Raw genomic sequence first — 25,612 nt, forward strand, 5'->3', positions numbered from 1 at the left:
TGTCCAGAGTGGATTTCAGACAAAAGTCTATAATACCCACTACATTTTCTTTGCTCCTTTGAAGAAATAATATTTTACTGCTTCAATCAAGTATACAAAATACAACATCAGAGGAAGTAATAGTGTTCTATGTTGAAACATCATTGATAATGGTTTCCCATTAGCTGTAACTGTAATATTATGTAATAACCATTGAATTGATATTGGATGTAAATGGAAGTTACTATTGTGATATTCTGAATTATGATGTACTGCTTTAAACAATAGTTCTACGAATTATTGTAGAGCTTCTGACTTTCTAGAATTAAGAAAAGAAAGACTAAAGCTTTTTGAAAGGCAATATGCCTTTGGTTTTACTTATGTCTGACTAAGGACAAGAATAATAATGACCTTGCTCAGCATACAGCTATAGAAATATGTATTTCTATAGAATTGGCTCCACGCAGTATATATGTTTATATTTTTAAATATAGCTTGGAGATATTTAGCTTTTTTTTCTCAGCTCTCATGTACTGCAGAACTACAACATTAGTACCACTTTCCTGATATACCCAAGAAATTATCAAAACATGGAACATAAAAGGAAGTCAAATCCCAGTAACAGGGGAAAAAATGAGAGTAAGGGAAAACTGATCTTTTTATGAGATGAAAAGTCAATGATCTAGGACTCTGGCACCTGCAGTTCAATTCTGGACTCAAGTTTAATTTTCCTTTTTCACCCCAGGCCACTCAGATGAGGTACTTTAGAAAATGTTACCTGATACCTAATCTGTGCCTGAATTTCCTATCTGTAAACAAAAAGTATTTAGCTTTCCTTTCAAAGGAACATTGGCAGATGAAGTCTAGTAAAGGCTATGCAGAACTCTGGCACTACATGTGAACTCTCTCAAAGGTGTTTTTGATGAGCACATAAGCCAAACATAACAAAAACTTTATTACTTTTTATTATTACCTTAGTGAAAACACTCTTATTCCTAAATTAATTTTCCTTGTCTATATTAAAAGCAAAAATATATCAGAAAATCTTGTAAGAAATAATCCCTTAATTGCTATAGTTTTGGGCATTTATATGATTGACCAGCAGTTACTTAGCAAAATGTTTTTTGGTGAGAAGTGAATTAACAATGAAATGTAAATTTCAGTTCTGTTTGGCCAAACTGGAAAAAAAAAATAAATCTAAAAGTATTGGAAAAAGAATATCTTCCTTTTTTTACAATTTCAACAATGGAGCATTTCTATATAAACAGGTTGATTTCTTCTGTGTCCTTTGCTTAAAAAAACCTGAATTTTCTGCTTTGATCACTATTGAAAGAAATCACACTTCAAGTTTCTGAGAGCAGGGAAGGTTATGCAGTTGTGTTGACTGAGCTGGGTAGCATGACTTATGTTCCTGAACAGATTAAACTGAGACCATTGTCAGGTATCCACACTTGGGGAGGCTCAGGGAAGACCTTATCACTCTCTACAACTCCCTGAAAGGAAGTTATAGCCAGGTGGGGGTCGGTCTCTTCTCCCAGGCAACCAGCAGCAGGACAACAGGGCATGGTCTTAAGCTGTGCCGGGGAGGTTTAGGTTGGATATTAGGAAGAAATTTTTTACAGAGAGAGTAATCAGACACTGGAATTGGCTGCCCAGGGAGGTGGTGAATTCACCATCCCTCGAGATTTTTAAGATGACACTGGATGTGGCCCTTAGTGCCAAGGTCTAGTAACCACAAGGGTGTTGGATCAAGGGTTGAACTTGATGATCTTGGGGGTCTTTTCCAACCCGGTTGATTCTATGATTCTGTGATTCTACAAATGACTCTTCATGTCATTCAATGAGTCATCCACAGTGAGAGTACTTTAGCAAGAAAAATAAATCAAAGAGCATCTTTTCTCCTCTGTTGGTTATTTTTCCTGTTCTTATTTCTTGTCTCTAACCAAATCAATTTCTTCCTAGCTTTGAACTTGAAAAGCTGTGCCGATTTACTATGTCTGTAAAGAAGAATTATCGCCGTGTCCCCTACCACAACTGGAAACATGCAGTTACCGTTGCACATTGCATGTATGCCATACTACAGAACAACCAGGGGCTTTTCACTGATCTAGAGGTAGGTGACGGGATGGTGTCAGTTACTACACCTCATCAGAGCTATCAACTCTCGTACAAGTACATTTTCTAAGCTAGAGTTTTGTTGTTGGCTTGGGCAGAGCGTATGTTAAGGTCCCCATAGAAGAATGGATGTGAGTAGAGAGATTGAGGAAGGAGAATTAATCGGATTCCTAATTCTAGACATATTTTTCATTTCTGCTCTTGAAAAAGCTGTGGCAGATTTGCTGTAAGTCCATATCCAAGTTTTGAGATTCTCCCTGCCCACTTACAACCACAGACTTTAATAATTAAACTAAGTGTTGGAGCTCTTCTGAGGGAGGGAAATACCCTGGATATTGGATCCTGTGGAATCTGGAGGATCCTTTACGTGAGTAAAGGAGAAGAGTCAAACTTTAAATTAAATCACTAACTGGAAAAGATATAATAATAAAATGGAAGGCTTAGAATGTTAATACACAGTATAAAGACTTGTCACTTGTTTTTCTTCTGATTTATGGTAAGTACAACTGGGAGTGCTGTCTCTTAGTAATGTTACATGAAACTTCTGACTGGGAGAACCTGTTTTCAGCTGTGTGTAACTCTGACAAATACTAGTCATTTGGACTGTAATTTTCCAAACTCTGTTAACTTCCTTAAGCAGATTCATTTGGGAAAATTTCAGTCAAAATTGTTTGGCTCTTTTAAGGAAACGTGCTATTAGAAATATGAAAATGGTGTTGGCAAAGCTATACAAGTTTGAAAAAAAAAATCAGTATTCTTTTAACAAAATCTGTGAAGAGGAGCCTCAGGGAATATTTAAAGCTCCGATAACACTTAGTACAAACCAAGTAGTAAGTCCGTCTCTTTGGAGATACAGAGTAAGAAAGAAAGGAGAGCAAAAGAGACAGCTGCTAAGAGAGATGGAAACAGTCTTTGTTCCCTGAAAGTCCAGCCAGCCTTCATCTGTTTGAGTGTCTTATACCAGCCTATATTCCAGCTCTTTCAAGCAGTCTCCTTTTTTGGTACTGCAGATGAATCCAACAAGAATACAGGACACTGCTGAAGAAAAGTTTGGGGAACTAGGATGGGTTGGTCCTTGGTGAAGGATGATGATATGAAAACCAGTACACTTCGAGTTAGAAAGAGAAGTATGAAATACTGTAAGGGAGACACTGATTTACAGATAAATAGATTCAGCAATTTGCAGTGGTCAAAGAATTGGGATCCAAGCAGGGACGATGGGTACAAAGTCAAGAGCACTGTGATACGGCATTGTCTAATCCTGAAGGACTGACAAAAATGACTTCCTGAGACATGGAGACTGGGACAAGCTTGTTACTGCATGCCTTCAAGTGATAGAGGTGTGTGTTATGTTCCTAAGAGTTCCACTTCTCCTGAGGATCTGTATGGACATGGGCTGCTGCATCATCTCGGTTTTTTATGTACTTTTTAGAAATGTACTTCACAAGTTGCGATATTGAAAAGACATCATTCAAAATAAAAGTGAATGTCTCAAAATCAGAAATACAGTTACAGTTGCTGCAAACTTATTTCTACACATTGTATATTTATAATAATATCTTTAGTTGCATCATTGTTTGCTATTTTTCCTCAGACTCATATCAGTTAGTGCAGCGTAGAGGTTGGATGTTGCTCACGTAATGGGTGGTTAGTCAGTATTCTTTTTCTGCCTGATTTTATAACCTTATCCTTGTTTACTGAACACTCATCAGAACTATAAGACAGCTCTTAGGTCTATAAAGATATTTTCATGATACTCCGTTCTGACAGTGACAAATTCACGAACATTAATGAATTTGTTTTTAAAACACACCTACTGTGTGAAAACCTTTTGCAAGACTTCATGTATTTTGCGTGTTGAAAGAGAGATTTCAGGGATTCCATTTCTCCAGGATATTAAGAGTTAATTAAATAAAGAAAAGTCAGCTACTGTCTTTCTTTGCAATTGTCATTGTCCAGCAATTGTGGCACATATTAGTGACTTCCTAGAAAAAATTTCAAGTAGGAGACTTGGTCAGCATCTTTGAGGAGTCTTGCAGAAGCAGGTCTGGGATTGAACTTCGGTGCAGCTGCCTTCACTGGGAGATCATACACCTTATATATTTCTTCTAACTCAATAACTGTGCTTGTTACTGTTTTAATAAAAATGATGAGGATTCAGTGGATGACCAGACTCTGTTTAAAATGCAGATTTCTTCTGAAGAGGAGTCCATCCAATAGTATGTAATTGTGCAACAATGTTTTTTAAATGCATAATATATAAAAGGTTTGAATTACAATTGGACCAAGAATTTTAATTCAGCACGTCCTCACTGTCATATTTCTCACAATTTTAAGGATATCTCTCCATGTGCTTTTTGAAGGCAGTGCATGATGCAACTTCTACAGTATTTTGGGTAGAGAGTGACATCTAGGGGCAGAAAATACATCCTGCTTTTCATGCTTATGTCAATTTTTTTTTGTAGCGCAAAGGTCTTTTAGTTGCATGCCTGTGTCATGACCTGGATCACAGAGGTTACAGCAACAGCTATCTTCAGAAATTTGATCACCCCTTAGCTGCTCTCTATTCCACGTCAACAATGGAACAGCACCACTTCTCGCAGACTGTGTCCATCCTGCAGGTAGGATTATTGAAATTGTATCTTCTGTGCAGGAGAGTCCAGTGGCAAAAATAGGAATCACATCATTACCCAGTAGATTTTCTGAAGCATGCTTAATTTAGTGTCTGGACTGTAGTACTCATTTAGAAGAATGGAAGATTTATTACAGCAAGCCAGGTTTTACAATTAGCAATCCAAGCATTCAAAAATCATGCAAAACATAGCTTTCTCAAAATCTTGAGGTTATAAAAGGTATTGTGTACTTGAAGACCTTTGTTTATGGCCTTCCTTTGCAGATTTTAGCTTCTGGGTCAATGAGGCTTTTTCCTATGACTATGTGGAATAGGAACTTTGAAAATGAAAAATCAGTTTCTCACTTAGATATTTCCGTCATATTGGACTGTGACAAAGTCTTCAACCATCCTGAAATTCTGAAAAAACCCTCAAATACTGAGGTTTTTTTGCATGAGAAGCTTGAAAATATGCTGTAATAAATTCTGTGAACATTAAATGTGTGGCATGAAAGAGGAAATGTTAATTTTGCAAGCATGAAAATCGTAAACTTATTTCATTATGTTATCCTGTGCTTCTTTGTTACTCAGCAATTTGAAATAAAAAAAATGAATAAGGTAATATTCTGTGAAGGAGAGTTCCTAATATTAGGTCACGTGTCTGTTTAATTAAGACAAAACTACAAGAATGCATGCAGATGCATTTTGGGAAATCCAGGTGTGCTGACACACAGATATTTTTTCATTAGTGAATTTTTTTTTTCAGTTAGAAGAGTGAGAACTGTCACTCATGAAACTAACGGCCAGTCCATAATATACTTGTGCTCAGTGGTTTTAGTTTACCATGCACACACTCAATGCGCAGCCTTACCACGCTACTGTGCCAGTAATTGTTAACTTTTCTTTCTTTGTGGTCTTTGAGGAAAAAGATATTTATTTTCTTAAATACCTAATCAACTTTTAGGAAAAATACTTATTCTCTATTGTATTCAGAAGCACATCTTGTGATTATGGTTTTAGGTATCATACACATTTAATCACAGAATAGAAGCTTTATCTCTGAATGTTCCTTCATGTAGGAGGGTATAATTGAATCCTTCAGTGCTGGTATGGCATTAGATGTTTAGTGTTCATTCCTCATGTGAGTTTGTGCACAGTGAGCATGTTCCTCAGTCATTAACACTTCCCTGTCCAAATCATTTTGCATTTTTCCGGCAGAAATGTAGTAATCGATGAAAGTCCCATTTTCCAAGAAGGCAGGGAACCCTTTTGCTTCCCTGCTACTTCTTAGCCATGCTGTTAGTGTGAGTCAGGAAAGGGGGATAAGTGGTCAAGGCTATAGCGTGGATTCAAGACACCAACTACCAAAGTACCCCATGGGTGGTAATTAGAAGCAAAGACAGATTAGAGCAGCGTTTTGGACTTTCTGTTTTTCTTTGAATCAAAAAGCCTTACTGGATTCCTGGACCCACCAAAATATTTAGGGTTTATCTGGATGAGTTTTAATTTTACGTTACTAACCTGCAGTACTTTTAACTGCTTGAAATTGCAGAGCTGCTTTGCTCATCCACTTACAGTGAATAGAGAAGATTCTTTTCACTAGCTTTAGCTCAGCAGGGAAAGAACAAAATCTTGGGAGTTGTACTTTGTATGTACTGCTCAAAAGCCTAAGTGACATACTCATAACTCGCAGCTTCTGTCAGTACCTAACAGAATCAGTTCTTTTCTAGTAGTATGAATAGAATCTGTCACAGTGGTCTTTCTGAGAGTGCAGCTTCTAAAGCATAAGAGTAGAATCTAGAATAATTTAAATATTAGGACAAATTAGGACAAATCCTGTTCTCATGGATTAGACAGCAAGGCTGGGGAGGAAAGGGTCCCCAAAACCATAAATCATGAAAACTGATAGTAATAATTTCATACTCCCAAAATGTTGATGATAGGTTAAAATGTTCTGAACCCTTTTTTTTTTTTTAAAAAAAACACCATGTTCTGTGACTTAGGAGTCTGTCAGAGGAGCATTGAGACACAGATGGATTGTATTTTCTATTAATTATTCCCAGTAAATCTACTCGTCTAAGTAAAAATATTGGAAAGTGATGTTTACGTTCCAGATGGTGAAAGAAACCAAGCCTAATTGTACTGCAGAGGATTTATTTTGAGCAAATTATGTAAATGCTTGACGAAAATCAGGGAAACTTTTTATGAGCTTCAGCCCAAATGCCAATTAAATGTCAAAACATATCTGCATTTGATATATTTTAATAATATTTTCTGTTTCTGAATGTGCACACCTTGACATGGCTGGCTCATTCTTTTCTGCTTCCTCTCAACAGTAGGAAGACTTTTTGACAAGTTGTTTTCCAAATCTTAGAGACAGCAAATAGTGTTGACTTTTCAAAATGTGATATCATCATGGCTAGGCTTCACGAACAAAGATTTGGGAAGGACTCTACCCACATTTGCTGCATAGCTTCTTGAGCTATCACAGTGCATGGATATTGTCAGTTAAATGCTCAATAATACACAGTGGAAACTGAAAAGGGACAACAGTGGTGTGTTGCCAGAACTTCCATAGTGGAAATCATTGTCTTTAGTTTATGAGTCAGTTAACTCAAGGTTGAACAAATCAGCCTTTTCCCCTAGATGGTCCTATACATTAAAATAATTAACTTTATTTCTATACGGAAAATTATGTCAGTAAATGCATCAATTCTGGGCACATTTCATTTGGAACATTAGGAAAAGAAAATTATTTAGTACTTTCAACTTCTTTTCTTTATCCATACTATATGTTATGCAGTATCAAAATTGTGCTAAAGTGAATCAGGCACTCAGTTTACCAACTTGACCGTGCAGGACTCAGGACCAGGATTTGTCCACAAGTTTTCAAGCTAACAGTCTAGACTGAGTCTGTAATACTTATAAATCAGAGAAGAAAAAGCTAGAATTTTTCTCTAGTAATACCTTTAGGCTTCAGAAGGAGCAGTCCCAAAAACAAATTAATGGTTTAGTCACAGGTTTTATTCTAGACAATATTTAAAAAGGAAAGATAAAAATGGGAATTTCAGGCTGTCATCATTTGAATTTGCATCTAAACTTGTCGTTGGGCTGTAAAACCGTTGTAACCTGTCTGGTAAAGTAAAGGCTGAAATCATCTCAGAATTAGAGCTTGTGCTTTTTATTGGTTTTTTACTTTTTCATAGCTGGAAGGGCACAATGTCTTCTCCAATCTGAGCTCCAGCGAATATGAGCAAGTACTTGAGATCATCCGGAAAGCCATCATCGCTACAGACCTTGCCCTGTATTTTGGAAATAGAAAACAACTTGAAGAGCTGCATCAGACAGGAGCGTTAAACCTTAAGAACCAAGCACACAGGTGAAGCTGCAAGCCAGTAGTAGATCCCTATGGCATTAATCTAGAGGGAGAAACCTTTTTTTTTTTAGTTGTCTCTGAACAGTTATTTTCTTATATATGTGATTTCTAAGACCAGCAGTGTGTAAAATTCCAAATATGTACCAAGGATTTCCATTGCTTTATGTTTGCATTGACCCTGCCTTTGGGTGTCATCTGCACAGTTCAGTGTCAGGTCATCTGCAGAGGAAAGTTTAGTGCACAGGCAGTTAGGTGTTGGGGAAAAAAGCCTACTGCAGTAATTACTTTGTTTTATTTTTATGTCAATATTTTTATTATTCTGTCAACATGTTTTTTAGAGAAAAACTGTGGTCAGATCTCAACCTTTGGGATTTAAGACAGCTCTAAGATTTAAAAAATATAAAATATTCATATTCATATACATGACTGTCCACAAAAGCAAAACTGCAGTCTGGATGAGAGATGTGTCTCATAACAGGCTTCATTAAAGCACCTATGCAGCCCTTCAGAGATTCTTTACTCAAAAGTGGATCCTGTCCTTAATCTAATGAATGGAAAAATTAGGGAGGCAATATGAGAAAATATTGAGTCATCATTCGGTTTTCTTTTCAAAAGGAACTTCTGTTCTTAGGTCTTCTTTGAGGAGTTTTACAGGCTTTTGCCAGTAGTTTTGAATAAATCACTATACCACTGTAGGAAAAATAGTTTTTAAAAAAACTTATTTTCTAGTATGGAACTGAAACTTATCAGATTTTAATAAACCTCAACATCTGAAAAAGACAAAGACATAGCAGCTCCTGAAATTCTGAGAATGAAATTTATCAGAAATCTTAAATTTAGGATTTACAAAATTTTAATAAGATAACAACTATTTAGTGTGTGATTGAATATTCTGTTTATATTTTTTAAAATCTTACCTGCCTTCAGGGCATTTTCAGTTCAAAGCCACAAGATAGGCATCAGTTTGTAATGTGGCTAACAAATCTAAGACTTGTAATTGGTACCGTATGTGCAATGGAAAACTAAATTCGACCCTTATGTGGCTGATGAATCCTCTATCTTAACTCAGGGGAATTGCGCTTTGCCATTTATCTATTGATTATATTGTGTATTTATGCATTTCCCCAGTATATTTGTTTGTTAGTACAGTTTTAATGACTGCCATCATACCTGCGTGCAAGTTAATTAGCTCTGTGCTTTTTTACATGGAATAGGCATTGTTAACAAAGATGCAGGTGTCCTTAAGGGTCATCCTAATTTCTCCACAGAGTGGAAAACATGTGAATGCATTAATTAATTTGCCAGTTTGCTTTATAAAACTTAGATTCACAAACCATAGGTTTGGACAGTAGACAAGTGCTAGAAAACTGATTGTATGAGATTTGTGTGTGGGTGTGTGTCTTATTCTAATAATAATTATAATTCTACTGATGTTCAGTTACTCTGTGTACAGATTTGACAGTGTATAGGACAGAGTTACGTGTAGGATTCTTGTCCTGTCAGGGTTCAAATTCATTTTAAAAAAGCAATGACAGAGTACCTTGAAATAGACTTAGAACTAATTTTCTCTCTTATATGGAGAATATTTTCCTCTCTAAAGAACAGAAAGAAATGCAGCAACTGGATATGCCATCTTTCTTTTTATAGACTTATACTGTATTTTCAGAAAATTAGAGAGGGGTATGTGAATGTTTTAACAGGCAGGCATTCTATGGACTGGTCTGTGTATGTGATTGTGTAGGGAATGGTCAATGAAGTCTGGTTGCAAACAATGTAGGGAATACAACAGGGAATATAGTTTACAATTTGTGCGATGCCTTACCAATCAATCACAAAAAAGTGAGGAAGAAACAAGCTAAGTGGGAGAAAATTTGTAGTATATATACATTACTGATGATTGACCTGAAGAAGGGCAAATAAAAACCTTGCAGTGTGATCATTAATTCTTACAATTTAATGTTATTTTATTTTAGAGATAGAGTGATTGGCCTGATGATGACGGCTTGTGATTTGTGTTCTGTAACAAAGTTGTGGCCAGTTACCAGACTGACGGCCAACGATATATATGCGGAGTTCTGGGCTGAGGTACGTGTGTTTCTCTTCTCTACTCTTTTTATAAATTGAAGTATTCAGAAAGGACAAAACCCAACTAGAAGTGTTTTTCGATCAATAATTTGGTGTGCTTGTTTTGAAGAGAGTTTACTGGTGCAGGCATGTGTTTGTTGTTTACTCTGAAGCTATTTAAAGAGCTGAGTTAGATATCTAATTTTCAGGCAGTGTTCTTTCTCTCTGTTAAAGAAAATGTAGAAAGTATGTCCTGACATAGCGTGACCAAGCAACAGAACACAGAAGAAAGTCTGGAAGGTCTTTTGGGTCACTAACTGTAGTTATTGAAGGATATATTTGTATTCTAGAAATGCAAAATATGAAACCACCTTCCAGGTCAGCTGCCTTGAAATATACTTGAAACAAAACTGTAGTATAAGTCCAGGAAATGCTAAAGCAAATATGGCAAACTTGAAAATTTTCCTCTTCTGACCATTTGAATCTTCTTTGTGAGCCAGCTCAACAACTGGGTCTCAGATAGAGCTGAGTTTTTAATATGCTGAAGATGTACTTAAGATGTACTGAGAATTGAAATAAGACATTGAGCTGTACTAATATAATCGTGTTCACAAATAAAGATTCAATCTCCCATGTGTTTTATGCTGAGGAGTAAATGTTCTCATTGTTTAATTTTTAAAGTGGAACTGACTACTTTAGAAATAAGGAATAAATTCTGAAGTTGTTGCATAGAGCTGAGTTATGCAACTTTAGAAAATACGTTGTATTTTCAGAACTACCATTGCATGTGTGTAGGATGAAGTGTTGTTCTCTTATGTGCCCTGTGAAAGTCTGCAATGTTCAGTGGGCTTATTTCTGTTTTACACAGGCATAAAATAGAAATCAGACCCATGGAATTGATGTAGCATGCATACAGTGTGGAGATTGTTATTCTGCCTGTTGCACGTTCATTATGAAATACCAGATGTGCACGGCTTGTGGGTGTCTTTAGTATTCATATGTTCTCATTCTCTTAATTATAAACAGCTCAGACTATAACAAAATATTTGAAAAATATATAAGCTCAAAATCTAGTTTAGTACTCACTTTCTGAAATCCCTGCACTGGAAAGGGAGTGTCCTTGTGAGTGGTATAATGGAGATAAAATGTTGATGACCCTCAGTGATTACATACTCAATTTTTTGCTTATAAGTAAAAAGACTTTTCAATGCAAATCTTGATTCTTCCTTCTCGACTGAATTCACAAACTTTTTTCTACTTGACAATAGTAAAAATGGAATTATGGGTGTAATTGAGCCTATCCAGACATTAACTTTTTTGGTAATCCAAGGATTAGTTTATCAAGGTAGATCTTGATATATTGCTATTTCATGGAACAAATGTAAATTAGAATTTATTGACAGAAATTGAATTCTGTAATTGATGTTTTACTGAATCCTCTTTTAAGAGGAGATTAATTGAAACACAGCAGGAATTGAATATACTGTGATCCAGGCAGGATGGTTGACAGATCCAGCCACAGGTATAGAAAGATTAGATTTCACTGCATAAATTGTTACGTAATTACCTCTAGAAAAGTGTATTTAACTATATTGAATGGTTACACTACATAAGTTACAAGTAGAATAGAATATTACAGTTCTAAGAGAAGGATAAACTACTGCTTGTAATTACTACTTGAGTTCATAATCTTAATGTGTTGAATGATGTAATCAGAGTGTTTTTATAAAATTTCTTCTTTGGGTAATCGTTAACTAAAATAATAACTGCTGAAGAGGTTGCAGCAATTTTGTGGTGTGTCACACTGATCTCTTTGTCATTGAACCCCAGTATAGCTGGTGTCTTCAGCTAAGTTCTGCCTTGATAACACGAAACTTTCTCTGAGTGCTACAATTCAAGCAAAATAGTATGTTGCTCATCAATTATATAGGATTATAGAGGATTACTAACTTGTATAAATATGTCTGCTGTGCTTTTTTTTTTTTGTGGTGTGAGATATGAGGCAGTTATTAAACCCTTTCTGCAGTATTTTTTAAGAGACTTATAAGCCATTTATTACAGCTGTACTGCAAGTGTGATACAAACTTTTTGGGTTAAAATTTCATGTTTAACTTTCTGATCATGATCATAACCATGAGGATAAAAGCAGCATTTTTAATAACAGTGTATCATGTATATGTTCTCATACTGAACATAAAAACCTTGTGTTTATAGTGCATATGAAAGGGTGAAGATGAATCTGAGATTTGTTCAGTTTTGCTATAATAAGTCAGAGGCTGGAAAGTTTTCTCAAAGTTCTGAATTCAAGTGTTTCTCAGGCATTTAATATTATGTTAATCAAATTGCTTAAAATCGTATGATGCTAAATGGTTTAGTGTTAAGGTTCTTATCATTGAGGCTATGGTAGCCATAGAACAGTCTTGGATCAGTCAATTGCAATACCTCAACCAAATGGAAAAAAATTAAATATTATTTACTGGGGACATATGAAAGCAATATTTGCTTACAGTTCCTAAATAATAATTGTTCTGTGCTTGGAATTGTTACAGGTGTCTTTTTTCCCCCCCTCAGCTGAGGAATGAGGCCTTTCCCTTTGTTTCTTTCAACAGCAAAATGTCTAACAGAGACTACATTCCATGATTTGAGACTCTCTTAACTACCTGGTGAAAGAAATAATGCAGGGAATAATATAGACATCAATTAAAAAATAGCTTCCTGATTACGACTCTTGTTGGTTAATTCAACAGGATCATAGTTAATAAGTGATGTTGAGGCCAAATATACAAGAGGGAATTGACTTCCAGAAGTCCCCATTTTCTCTAGACTCAAGGTATTTGCAAGACACTCAAACAGAAAGATGCTCTGCTCAGACCAGAGTCAATTTATTATAATGCAAACTTCTCTTTGAGTAAAGGTAGCAAAATCTTCCCTTGGAAAGGCACATTGGCACTTAAAATGTGGCTTTGAGAATCTTATAAGATGTAATAAAATGTGTTCTGGAGATATCTTCAATAGCTGTGGCAGAAAGATAGAACACAGACTTAGGGAATGTCCCAAGCTTTCGGATAGCTAAACCTCTGTAGGCTGAATCTCACATTAAAGGACACAGATAAGGAAATATTGTATGAGCAGGTGTCCTGCATAAGCATTCTCCCTAACTAAAGTGTGTTGGGTCTGTCTGGGTTGGAGTTAACTTTCTCCATAGCAGCCCTCATTGTGCTGGTGTTGGTTCTGTTGGACATGGGGGAAGCTTCTGGCCTCTTCTCACAGAAGTCACCAAAGTCACTTCTCTAGCCTCCCCCACTACCAAAACCTTGCCAATACATAAGATTAGTAATTTGAAGATCACTTTGGAATCTCAGATGTGGGCAGTAGATAAAACCAGCCATTGCTGTAGTTGCCTTTCCCCCTCAAGATTAAACATCTGTGGTGTTTTGACAAGGCAATTGAGGCATAAGACTTGGAAACTTCAATTTGTTACGGAAAGTAGCCAGCTACTTATGGATTTTTAAGGAGTAATTGTTTTCAAGGCCCAATATAGGCTCAGAAACGTGTTCTAACTGCTCTGCTGGTAATGGCTGAAGTATAGGGAGAAAGTTTTCTCTTGTACATTACATATATGTGGCCTTTGGATACAGTGCATCTTTCCCAGTATTCTTCCCATGAATGTAGGTACTTAAAGAAAAGACAGTTGTTTGACAGGCAACTTCTTCAAAGTAGCATGGTGAAAAAGACTAAATTGTTGACAAAGAGGGCATAATATGAATTCGTCTGGTTTTACTCAGCTTTTCCTTGCATTGGTGGGTTGTATTCTATTGGTCGTTGTATTATGGTGCTTTAAACAGGTAATGTTTTGAAAGATGAGAGCAAGTATGAATGGAACACAATAAAATTTCTTTGGTTTTATTCTTCCAGTTGCTTTTTTGTTATGAAGACATACTTGGAAACAAGGAAAATATGTGTATTTTGACTTAAAGACTTAATTTTTAGCATCTGTGATTTACATTGTCATTTAGGTGAATGTATAAAATGAGGCTCTCCTTACTCCCCTTAGGCATTTTTCTGAAATTGCCTCAGAACTGTACCACACATTATTTTAAATTCTGGATTTTTAGATTGACAAAGAATAGAAGATGGAAAATAATTTAGGTCTCACTAGTCTTGATTTGCTTTTCTCCAGGGTGATGAAATGAAGAAAACAGGTATCCAGCCCATTCCTATGATGGACAGAGACAAGAAAGATGAAGTCCCTCAGGGTCAGGTATGAACTCTTTCAGTAAAATGGTACATGTTACAGTATGTATATATGTATATATATATATATATATATATATACACACACACACATACATACATACCATAGTTATGGTATAGTGTTAATAAACACTATATATATGGAAAAACCATTTCATATATTAGTGAAAATTGCATTTGAAATTAGGGTATGCAGACTGCTGAATTCTACGTTCTGCATGCAAAACCATTAATTTTTTAAGTAGCAGTGAAAAACTTGTTTTCAAAATTTTACTTGAATAACAACGTGCTCTTTGCTGTTGTCACTTTCCCTCTTCTTTGTACTTGTGACTCTAGCTCAAACCACAATCACCTACAATTTTGAGAAGTGTCAGTAACACTTTTTATCTTAGTAAATGGTTGCTTCCGCCCTTAGCTGAAAGGTTTTGCTGTTTTATCCTGAGTATAAAATGAAATCTATCCCTTGTTCTTGGTTAAAATATTCAGGTTTAGCAATAAAGGGTGTATTTCTAAGAGCCTCAATTGTCTAGTTTTCCAAATCTTTGGGTTCTGATTTTCATGTGCAGAAGTGTGCAGAAATGACTGGATTTTATGCTTTCTCTAGGGAAAATTGGAATTTTGTAAGCACAATTTCAGGGGGAAAAAAGTCTTGGAAATATTTTTTTGGATAAACAAAAAAGGTAGCTTGTCCTTTGATTATCTGAGTAGAGAAAAATAACTGTAAATTGTTCATTGTCCATACATATATCTATATATGTATAAAAGGTGTTTTTATTTCAGTGGCCTCTGATGTTGTGTCAGTTGTTAGCACTCACAAAGCATTTTATGAACTCTGAAATTAATAATAATATTTAAAATTATATATTACAATGTGTCGCAAAATCATGGTAGATTGCTAAACAAAACTACTGAAATTTTTGTATTTTGACACTTTACTCCATATGCTGTATCATATTTTAGCTTAAAAACTATTACACCTTATTATAGTAAGGAATTGGCAGTTAACATACTAAATTTGTGTGTTTAGTGCAAGCTTAAAATGAGAAAAAACATTTTTCTGCATTTGGTTTATTTTTCCACACACTATTTTAGTTATCTTTGAACATCTTGAAAGGTACATGGTATTACAGTATGTACAGATATCTTGATATTTGTGAGAGAATTGTTAATGAAGGGAAAGATCTAAGAAACAAGCTTTTTGTCTCTTTAAATTCTAATAAGTATTGTTCAGGTACTGTCTTCATCAGATTCTCTTTTACTTTGTACTCTGTTTCATGCTTCATAGTAGTATAACAGTAAAATATTGAACTAAACAGGACATTAAAAGCCAACTTCGCTAGTATAGTTGTAGTTTCTGTACCTTACAACGTTGTAGAAAAATGTGAGATTTAGGATGTGTATGAATCTGTAAAAGCAGCCCTTCCAGTATTTATGAAGAGACTGAAGAATTTAGTAAACTATTATCCTCCATTTCACTGGGCTCTAGCAAAAATAATTAATGAGTATTTTTACTATTTTAACTAAAACATTAACATGTTATGTAAATGACGATGTTTAGGAAATGAGGATTTATATAAACATTTAATCTCTGAAAATAACTATTTCTGTCTCAACTACTCATGTTTGATAAAAATAACCTTTACTTAGCTATTCCTCTCACTTGGGTGCCTGGATCAGTTGTGCTTTACACCCTTTGCAGCACAAATGATTTAAGGTCTCTGAGTTTGGTGTCTTCCTATTATGAAGCTTGCACTGCGGATTTGTTCCCAGGTTAGCAAGGATCCATTCACTTTATGTTCTACCCCTCCTCTTGGAACCTGTGAAGAAAATAGAAACAGGAAAACAAAGTCCCCCTCAAAACAAAGCAAACAAACAAAAAAAAAGGAAGTAAAAACAAAAACAAGTAGGAAGAAAATGACACATTATGTGAAATAGTGTAGATGAGCAGACATCCTATCTGCATATAGCCTTGCCTTCTTTCTGTTGTTTACATCATAAATACTTCAGCTCAGACTGTTGGGCTCACAGATCAGAAAACGTATCTTATTTTTATATAGTAGTAAGTACAGAAATGACTTGGTTACACAGCAGTATGGGAGGAATCTTTGTATTCATGGAGATAAGTTGCCCTCTGATTTCTGAGTAAGGGTCAGTGTTTGGACTATTAAAAAGAGGTATTATCAAATGCTTTGGTCATGGTACAATATGTAGTATTTCAGTAACAGACATTTAAAAATTTTGCCCTAAGAAAGGGATCGTAGTGCACTACTGTAACAACTATCATAAGAGTCTGAGATAAGTGACTGATGCTATAATGAGTCTGAAGGTAATCTGTCATCCTTGATAATATATAAGTAGCATTTTCTAAAAATCCCTTCATGTCAGGACAATTCAGCTGTGGCATTGTAGCTGTTATAGGCCCCTAAGCCTGTATGAATCACATATCATTAAAAAGGTGCTCATTTGGTGCTCTTTAAATAAGATTGTGTTAAAAATATATCACTGAAGTGCATGCATAAGAAAGTGCAAACCAATTATTGATCACAGTGCACACCTTTCAGAGACTTTCCAAATGTGCAAAGCCTCCATCATGTTAAGTAAATTGAGCTATGCAATGCATACCCTGGAGGACATCAGAACAATCCAGAATCTGACTGTATTTTGGCAATGCTGCACAACCTTCCTTTTTTAAAAAATCAAATCATCACATGAATAATGTTTGCAGAAATATCTCTGCCATCTCCACCTACTTTCCACCATTAGTGACATCAAACAGCTAGACAGATTCTGAGCAAATAAAATGAATCAATTGAATAATAAAAGGTTCTGTAGAAAACCCTACTTGAAGCAGAAATACCAGTCATAAAAGAAAGGCATGTAAGCAACTTGTTATTACCAGAGATTTCACTGTTGCTGCTTATTTTAAAGTGTTCAGATCTTAAGAGGAGATGCAGAAGTGTGAATAACTAATATAAGCAGTAATTAAGTAAATAGTCAACAGCTCGGAGCTAGTTGGCTGTTAGCTTCCAGTGTTGTAGTTTGGCAACATTTTTTTTTTTCATTCTTGTTTTTTGTAGATTGGGTTCTACAATGCTGTAGCCATCCCATGTTACACCACACTTGCACAGATCTTTCCTCCAACTGGGCCACTACTCCGAGCATGCAGGTGAGTAAATGTGTGTAGCATGTAGCTTGGTCAAAGAAAAAACAAGAATGCTTTGGAAGTTTGCCTGGAAATGAAGACTTTTAATTTTAGAATTTGCATGCAGATAAACAGGGATACACATCTCACATTAATCTATGCAGAAACCCAGAGGCGATAACTGATGTCTGGGACTATACAAAGCAGATCTACAGACACAGCTGATTAAAGTGAATTGGGTGCCAAAAGTAATTAGAGAGGAACAGATCAGTGTTTATGCATCGCTGTCTAGGCTGGCTAAGTGCAATTTCCTTCTGTGTCCTTTTTACTTCAACATGGTTCTCACAACAAAAATTGGCTACAATTCTGTTTCGTTGAAAAGATGTAGCTTTAGCATGTGGTTTTATTTCATGTCACATCATTTTTACTAAAAAGCAGAAAAAGAAATATCCACAAAATATTCAGTAATTGGCAACATAAGAGTAGTAACAGTGGGATGAGGGAGAGTCAAATGTAGCTTTCTCCTATGAATCAATTGGTATGTAGCTTGGGTTCTTCTTGCAGAGAGGCAGGAGTCCTTTATCCTATTGTCTGCTTCTACCCTGGAATGATGATGGATTGTGTTGTAGGGAGGTCTGTCCAATAATTATATCCTGGACCTTAGCAATTTTTCCTGACAAAACTTCTGTTGAAACCAGTATGTATTTCATGAAAATGTTCCAGTTTCGGGTTAATCAGTATTTTCTAAAAAAACCCAGTTGGTTCATAAAGCCAAAAATCTTAAGTCACATCCAGTGGGAAAAGAGCACTGCTTTTCTTTACTCTTATATATATTTTTTTTCTGTCATGGTCCTTAAATTCAAGCTTGCATAGAACTTTTTATTTGTGTTAAGTAACAAACAAATGTCTTGAAATTTAATATAGTAGTTAGCAAAAACATTTCATTCACACCCAAACACTCTTTCATATAGCCATGAAAAGAATACATAAGTCTGTATCAATGATACAGAGGACTTTCTTATGAAAAACAGTGAGTATCCAGGAGCCATCTTTATAGCTGTTTGCCTCTAAGGTGCCTCTGCTGGGCATGGCTGTGCAACCCTTATGTGGATATGAAAGGAGTATTCAGGAGGACTGGAGGCTCTACCTCTGTAGTTGTTTTGTTAACAGGGCTACAGCTGGAATTTTGGTTAGCATCTGTGCTTTAAGAAGAGTAGCAATTCAGAGAAGCTCTTTCTTTATGAAAGAGCTAAAATAATGTTTTGAGTTCTGAGTAGAGAGAGACTAAATAAACTGACATAATATATTTAATTTGTCCAAGAGAACCATAGAATCATGAAATGGTTTGAGTTGGAAGGAACCTTAAATATCATCTAGTTTAATCCCCTTGCCACAGGTGTGGACACCTTTCACTAGACCAGGACTCAGAACCCCATCTGAACTTGTCTTGAACACTTCCAAGGATGGGGCATTCTCTGGGCAACTTATTCCAGTGCCTCACCACCCTCACAGTAAAGACTTGATCAAAATCTGTAACTGTCTCCATAGCATGCTTTCTGTTTAAGCAAAACTCATTAATTTAGCAGGTTAAGAATACTTGCAGTCTAAATATTCAAAAAAGAACATTCGAGTGTACCTTTACTCCCCAAATCATGATCTGTATGCTCTTAACATGAAAATGTCTTGCAGAGTCTGTATGATTAACAAAGTAACCTTAGCACTGGATATCAGGAAAGTTCTCTTACTAGCACAGTCAAATGGGAGGTCTTAGAAATGGGTTTGTATTTACTGTAGAACTATTTGCATAGTCAGTACCTATGGTATGAAATTAGTGTTGTTAATCCACTTAATGGAAACTGGGGCTTAGAGAGGCTAGATTGAGTGCTTAAGACTGCACAGCATCTTTTTTAGAAGCAGGGTTCTGGGAAGACACAGCTCTTTTTATTTTTGGACACATGGATATCCAAAAGAAGCTTATTTACAAAAGTGACCTGTACTACTTGATGGTCTGTCTTTTAGTACTCAGACAAGGAGGCTTAAAGTTGAATTGTGAATATTAAACACCCATGTAAGCATGTGTTCTAGATGATTCTCCATAATTCTGAAGATAAAGCATGAACATCTTTTCAAGAGCAGGTTTCTCTGTAGAAGGTGTGATGTCTGAAGCACAGGCAATCAGACTCACGGCAGAGATAATATGAACTTTTTCTGTTGCAGAAATTATGTTTGTTATTTGTTATTCAAATTGTAATACTGATGCTTCTGAAAGCTATGCTGACATAGTCTCCACACTGGGCAGAGCTCTGTACAGACACAGCTCCCTGTCTTGCTATTGTGTATTCTTTAATTTAGATTGTACTGATGCAGAACTGGAGCATAGATGTGTGGATGAGGTTTAAGATTTCCTTAAGAATAAAGAACTTGCTGAAAATCCACACCCTGGCATAAAGTCTTCTGAAGAGCAGTTTTAGCTTGGCATTGAAATTACCCTCTGCTTTGTCTTTGAAGAGAACGAAGAGGAAGCTTGAATTCAGACTTGGAAATGCAAAGTAGGAAATCAGAACACAGATATAACTTCAGTCCACAATTAGAAAAAAACGATCGCATTGCCAGGTTTAGAATAGTCTAGAGTATTTCAAATAGCTGATTATGCACTACATTTTTTTCCCTTTATTTTTGATAGGTAATTGTTATTCAGCGTGAGGAGAGGAATACAGCCTCACTCTTGTTTGGTATTTCCTCAGTTGCTGACTGAACAAATTTTGATATCAGCCATTCACGAGCAACGCTCATTCTTGGAACACAGTATTTGAGCTGCTGCATCCTTGAGTTCTTTGAAATGCAAACACCAATAATAGCAGCAAAAGCAGCCAAGGCAGCATGTGAGCATCAAGGTTTTTCTTTTGAGAGCCTCTGGGCATTTATTCCAGACAGTGGGAGCCAGGTCTTCACCGGAAGCTCAAGGGCAAATTAATCATACTATCAACACCTTAAAAAAAATAAAAATAATTTAAAAAAAAAAAGTATCATATTGATATTCCAGAGGTAGGGTAGCAGCTAACAGTCTCGGTTTTCTTGTCTGGTAATTTTTTCCACATTTTTAAATGCTTTCTCGTAATTCTGTGTAGATCAAAACTACTAGCCACCTGTGTTACAGTGTTCAGAATAGGTCTTTCCTATGTTTTGTAGCCCACATACTCAATAGGCCTACCAAAGAGGCAAATATATGGTAGTGTAATTATTTTGAGGATGAAGTGATTTATTTTTTTCCTTTTTTCAGACCAAATAATTTAAAACTGGTTTTTTGTGCTTTTATGTCTCTCAATTCTTGCTGAAATTGATTTAATTTAAAAATATTTTGGCTGCAATTTTCATCACTTTCTCAGTTTCAGGAAAGAGACGTAGAAATAGTGATGGTTCACTTTTTCTGATCCTTAATACCCGACTGTATTAGCTGAAGTTCAGTGCCATATTAATGCTGGCTTCATGATTTCCAGTTGGCCTGGAGCATTGCCAGAGCAGGTTTCCATGTGCCTGCAGAAAATGGAGCAGGTGTTCACGCTAGAGGCACCAGCTCTCTTTCGTAGACTCCATCAGATACTGCCTTCTGCCACAGAGTTTCCACAGACATGTCTCTCCTGGCTCACAACTGGGTTTTCCCACAGCCATGAAGGCTATAAATTTGCAATGGAAGAAGGTGGTAGCCTCTAGCATCAGGGCTTGCCCTCGGAAAGGTGTGCCATAGCCTTGTATAGAGTCAACACGGATATGAGTCAGACAGAATTATAAAATGAGATAACTGAAGTTGAAGGCTGAAAAATGTAAAGATGATAAAAGCTTGATGACATGCAAGAACTAATATACAGCATAATATCAATGTGTACTACAACAGACAATATTGTTAGGAAGAAATAAATCCCAGTAAACTTATGAACAGTGCTTTACCTTTGACTTTTTTGCATCTCCAGGGACAATCTCAACCAATGGGAGAAAGTAACAAGAGGTGAGGAAGCCTCTATATGGATTTCCTCCCAGTCCCTTGCTCCTGGGACCTCAGATTCTCTTCCTGTGAAGATTGATGACTGAACAGCAGCAACATATTGCTTCAATCTGAAAAGCACCCCTTCTTATTTTGGGGATTTTTTTTTTGTTTTGTTTCATTTTTATTTGGAAAAAAAAACGGAAAAAGAAAAGCTACAAAATTCTAACTAAGAAGTAGACCTGCCTAGGAAGGTAACACCCATGGAGTTACCTCAGCTGAATGACTCTGGCAGCCAATCTCCTGATCTACACCAGTGACACAAAGTCAACAGAGAGAAAATGACAACCCAGATGTTTTGGAGTCAGCTATCAAAAGAGAACTTGTGAATATAAAAGACTGGCCTTATCTCATGGGCTACATTGCTGAGGCCTTAATTTAAAACTGATGGGGGGTGGGGGTGGGGGGAATCTTAGGGGGTACTTCTAAATTGTATCTTTATAGTAAGGGTTTCAATGGTACTTTTATTATACCGTACTGTGGCTGGCTTTAACACCAGTGTCACTTGGGAGTTCTTGGCTATAAATAGAACAATATACCCATTGCTATTGTGAATGTTTATGTGTGATCTACTTGTAATCAGTTTGAATTCCAGCAGAATCCTTGGAGATTATAATTTATGCTTAGGTTACAGTGAATTCTCTTGCTGCAAACTAAAGGAAAACCAACATTCAGGTTAAAGTTTTAAAGTACTTCATTAAGCATCATGATGCAAATTGTCTGTCACTCATAAGGGAAATGTTGATAGAACTAGTGATGGTGCTTTGTTATTTAGAATGATTTATAAACCTAGACAACTCCTCCCTTAAAATACTAGAAGTACTGGATAATTATCTCTGATATGAGAGGGAGTTTCAGGTTGGAGTTTTTGTATCCATAGTGACAGAGGTATCAGATTAAAATTTAGATGTGACAGCAAAGATTTCCTTGCCTAGCTCACAATTAAGTAAAGTCATAATTTTTATTTCTACCTGCTGAGTTGTATTTTAAAACTTATTAGAGACATACCTGAAGTATGCTATCTGCTGGGAACAAAAGCCTTGTCAGAAAATTCAGGTCTGATAAGAGGGATTGTGGTACCATCACAATAAATCAAAAATGTGTTTGTATTGACTAGCTTTTGTGTTGCACAGTAACACTGCATGTCTTCTACTGCTTTTTTCCCCTGTCCCAAGATGAGTGAAATTAGGAAACTTCTCCATTTGTCTGTTTGTTTTTTTCCCCTAGTTCAGCAAAATTTCCAGGAGTAGAACTACCTTTCTTAGTGAAAGAATAGCTGACTGAAGAAAAGTACTCTAAAACAGTGTGTTTACAGTTCTGTGCTGACTTAGGCTTTAGCCTTACAAACTTAGGCACGGCCTTTAAGACCGTATGTTGAATGCCACTCTTAAATTTAGTGCAATTGTACAGAGTATGTTTCAACAACACTTAATTTGCCTTTGTCTTTCTCTCAAAGATAATGAGAAAAAAATCTTCACAGTGATCCACACAGTAGGTGAAAACACCGTCTTTGCACACCTTTCACATACAGCCTATACTGCATTATATGCTTTTTCACAGGTAATGAACACTTGTAGTGGTTCCATGATAACATGACCATTGTGTAACTGCAAAAAATACTAGTAGTGACTTAAAGACAGAACACAGGTTCTCTTTTTCCATCTCATGTCTTTTGGGCTGTATTGCTCTAATAGGCATGCCATCTAATGGGTTTTGTGTGAACAACCTGGACTCTTGAGTTTTGCCTTCTGTTATGGTCGAGCACATGCCACTATCTGTCTATGTGTACAGTATGTGATCCATAATTGCATAATGTATAAATGCACCTAAGCCTTTGCTGTACATAGAGATCTCACAGGTTGAGAATTCAATATGAAGTTATCTTATTTGTATGATGCAGGTTACAGCCCCATAATTTTTTACTGTGTGCTTTGCCAATTCTAAATGCAGAAATTAATTGTTAATCACAGCAAACTGTTTTGAAATTAAAAAAAAAAAAGACAGAAACAATTACACCAAAGTAGAATGAGTAATATCTCATGCTGTGTCCTCTGTTTTACTCCTTAGCTATTCTGTTTCAGCTAAATCATGCAGATGCAACCTTTCATCCACTAAGTAATTGAGACACAGTCCACTGATCCTAATTTATGTGGAAATTATCTAAATCTGTGGTGACTACAAAAATATTCTTTGAAATTCAGATACCCCAACAACTGGATGGAACATTTTCCTTTATGGTTAAAGTATATTTGTGGTTATTCTCCCCCCCTTTTTTTTTCTCCACTTAAAAATGCTGATCTTAAAAGCATTGCAACACTATTCCTTATCATACTGTGTCTGTGTGTATAGAAAGATTTTCATTCATCTTTTACTCATCGACAATAAAGATAACTTCACTAGTTCTGTTTCTTACTATTCAAAATATTTGACAGTATCACATATGATTTTGTTTTGAAGTTTATAAGTACTGATAGAGAGCCTGTTTCCCTGGCAAATTTTTCAAATTGACAATCAGTTGTTTTACTAATGTCTCAAGTGAATCAAGTACTGTTTCTAATACAGAACTATCTGAACCACATAAAATATATGTTTGCTATAGTATAATGTTTATTAGAATTAAAAATTTTGGCTCCAGTGCCTGCAGTTTGGTTTGATTTCCTGGTGTGTAAAAGGAGAAAGGTCATAACAAAATGTTACTCTTTCTTAGCACTGAGACCAATAAAAATAGCCATGATGAATTCTTTTTAAACCAAATATAGTCTATCTTAGCATTTACAGAGTATAGATCCGTATGTGTAAATATTATTTAGAAAAAGACTTATACCTGCACTTCCAAAGTTAAAAACATCAAAAATTAAAACTTTGGAACTGCATTTGAATTTCATGACTCAAACACATATTAAGATTTAATTGATCAAAGTTCTGAACTTGAACTCACAAATTGAGACATCCAACTCATTAAGTTAAAATGCAAATACACATTCCTTTTGCATTTTTACCCTACTAAAACTGATCTTACCCAAAATCAATAAGAACATATAAAAAGCCTAGCAGATCTTTCCTTTCCTAGAAGTGTTAGACTTTATATTCCCAGAATTGCAATTGTTCTTCCCCTCTAAGCCTAGTAAAGGTAAAAGCACTGTTTGAAGCTGTAACTGAGCATTTCTAATGTATTATGAAATGGTGCCTGAAAGGTATGCGCTAAGTGAGAAAAATAGTTGACATAGCATGATACTTGTCTGAAATATTGCATATTTTATTACAGCACTAACAGAAACTCCACTGTTAAAACTAATCTATGAATTTTGTACGGTAGTGCAACATACTCCTATAATGGTATATAGGAGAATATACTCCTATATACTCATAGCAGTAATTTTTTTTTTTATAAGTGACCATTAGAGAAATGCAATTGGGTTTTTCTGGTTGGAGTATATGATGAAGTATATTAAATTGGAGGGGACATGCAAAGTGGAATTCATCTTTTTATGTGGCACAGATTCCTTTCATGTGTTTAAACTTAGAACAATGTGACCAGTTTGCTGTGACTGCATTTAGAGCATTTAATGTTAAAATTGTAGGGATAGCAAAAAGCACTATTCATGTTAAAAAATAGAGATTATTAGATGCTTGACTCAATTATGACCCTCTTGAAATAATGCATTTGCCTCAAACACTGTGATATAGGACCAGTTCTGTGAAGTGTAACAATTAATTTATTCATTCTAAACGTGGAAAAGGCTTTCTGCACGCTACTACAAGGAAATTCATGTTCAAACTTTAAGTTATATATCCCAATCTAGCAAAGGCACACCGTAATTTTTGTTTTGCTTTCTGACCAAAAACTGTGCTCGATTGTAATACGGGTGTATACTCTGTCAAAAAACCTAAAATAATGGACTGCTTTCTAGGGTAGGTCAAACTGATTTGTAGAGTAGTTTCATAAATATTCAAAATTCAGGTTGGGCTGTTATGTGAAGAAGAAAGAACTTCAAGGTAACAACATTCAACTTTACTACATTTAGTGAGCTG

At 35.7% G+C, this 25,612-nt stretch overlaps 1 protein-coding gene across 3 annotated transcripts in view; it reads left to right on the forward strand.

Annotated features, from left to right (window-relative positions):
* The window catches only part of PDE10A (phosphodiesterase 10A), a 353,600-nt gene extending 328,287 nt beyond the window's left edge, over nucleotides 1-25,313 (forward strand). For 2 of the 3 annotated variants that reach the window (XM_032682873.1, XM_032682874.1), the window contains exons 16-22: nucleotides 1,942-2,092; nucleotides 4,560-4,715; nucleotides 7,912-8,084; nucleotides 10,055-10,166; nucleotides 14,326-14,406; nucleotides 17,477-17,565; nucleotides 21,510-22,154. In XM_032682873.1, the coding sequence (XP_032538764.1) occupies nucleotides 1,942-2,092; nucleotides 4,560-4,715; nucleotides 7,912-8,084; nucleotides 10,055-10,166; nucleotides 14,326-14,406; nucleotides 17,477-17,565; nucleotides 21,510-21,627 (880 nt within the window). In that variant the 3' untranslated portion in view covers nucleotides 21,628-22,154. Of the gene's footprint in view, nucleotides 1-1,941; nucleotides 2,093-4,559; nucleotides 4,716-7,911; nucleotides 8,085-10,054; nucleotides 10,167-14,325; nucleotides 14,407-17,476; nucleotides 17,566-21,509 lie in introns of all 3 variants that reach the window. The other variant, XM_032682871.1, reaches the window with a different exon arrangement.
* Nucleotides 25,314-25,612: the final 299 nt, after the last annotated feature.

This window comes from Chiroxiphia lanceolata, chromosome 3 (assembly GCF_009829145.1).
Source record: "Chiroxiphia lanceolata isolate bChiLan1 chromosome 3, bChiLan1.pri, whole genome shotgun sequence".
Classification (NCBI taxonomy): Eukaryota; Metazoa; Chordata; class Aves; order Passeriformes; family Pipridae; genus Chiroxiphia; species Chiroxiphia lanceolata.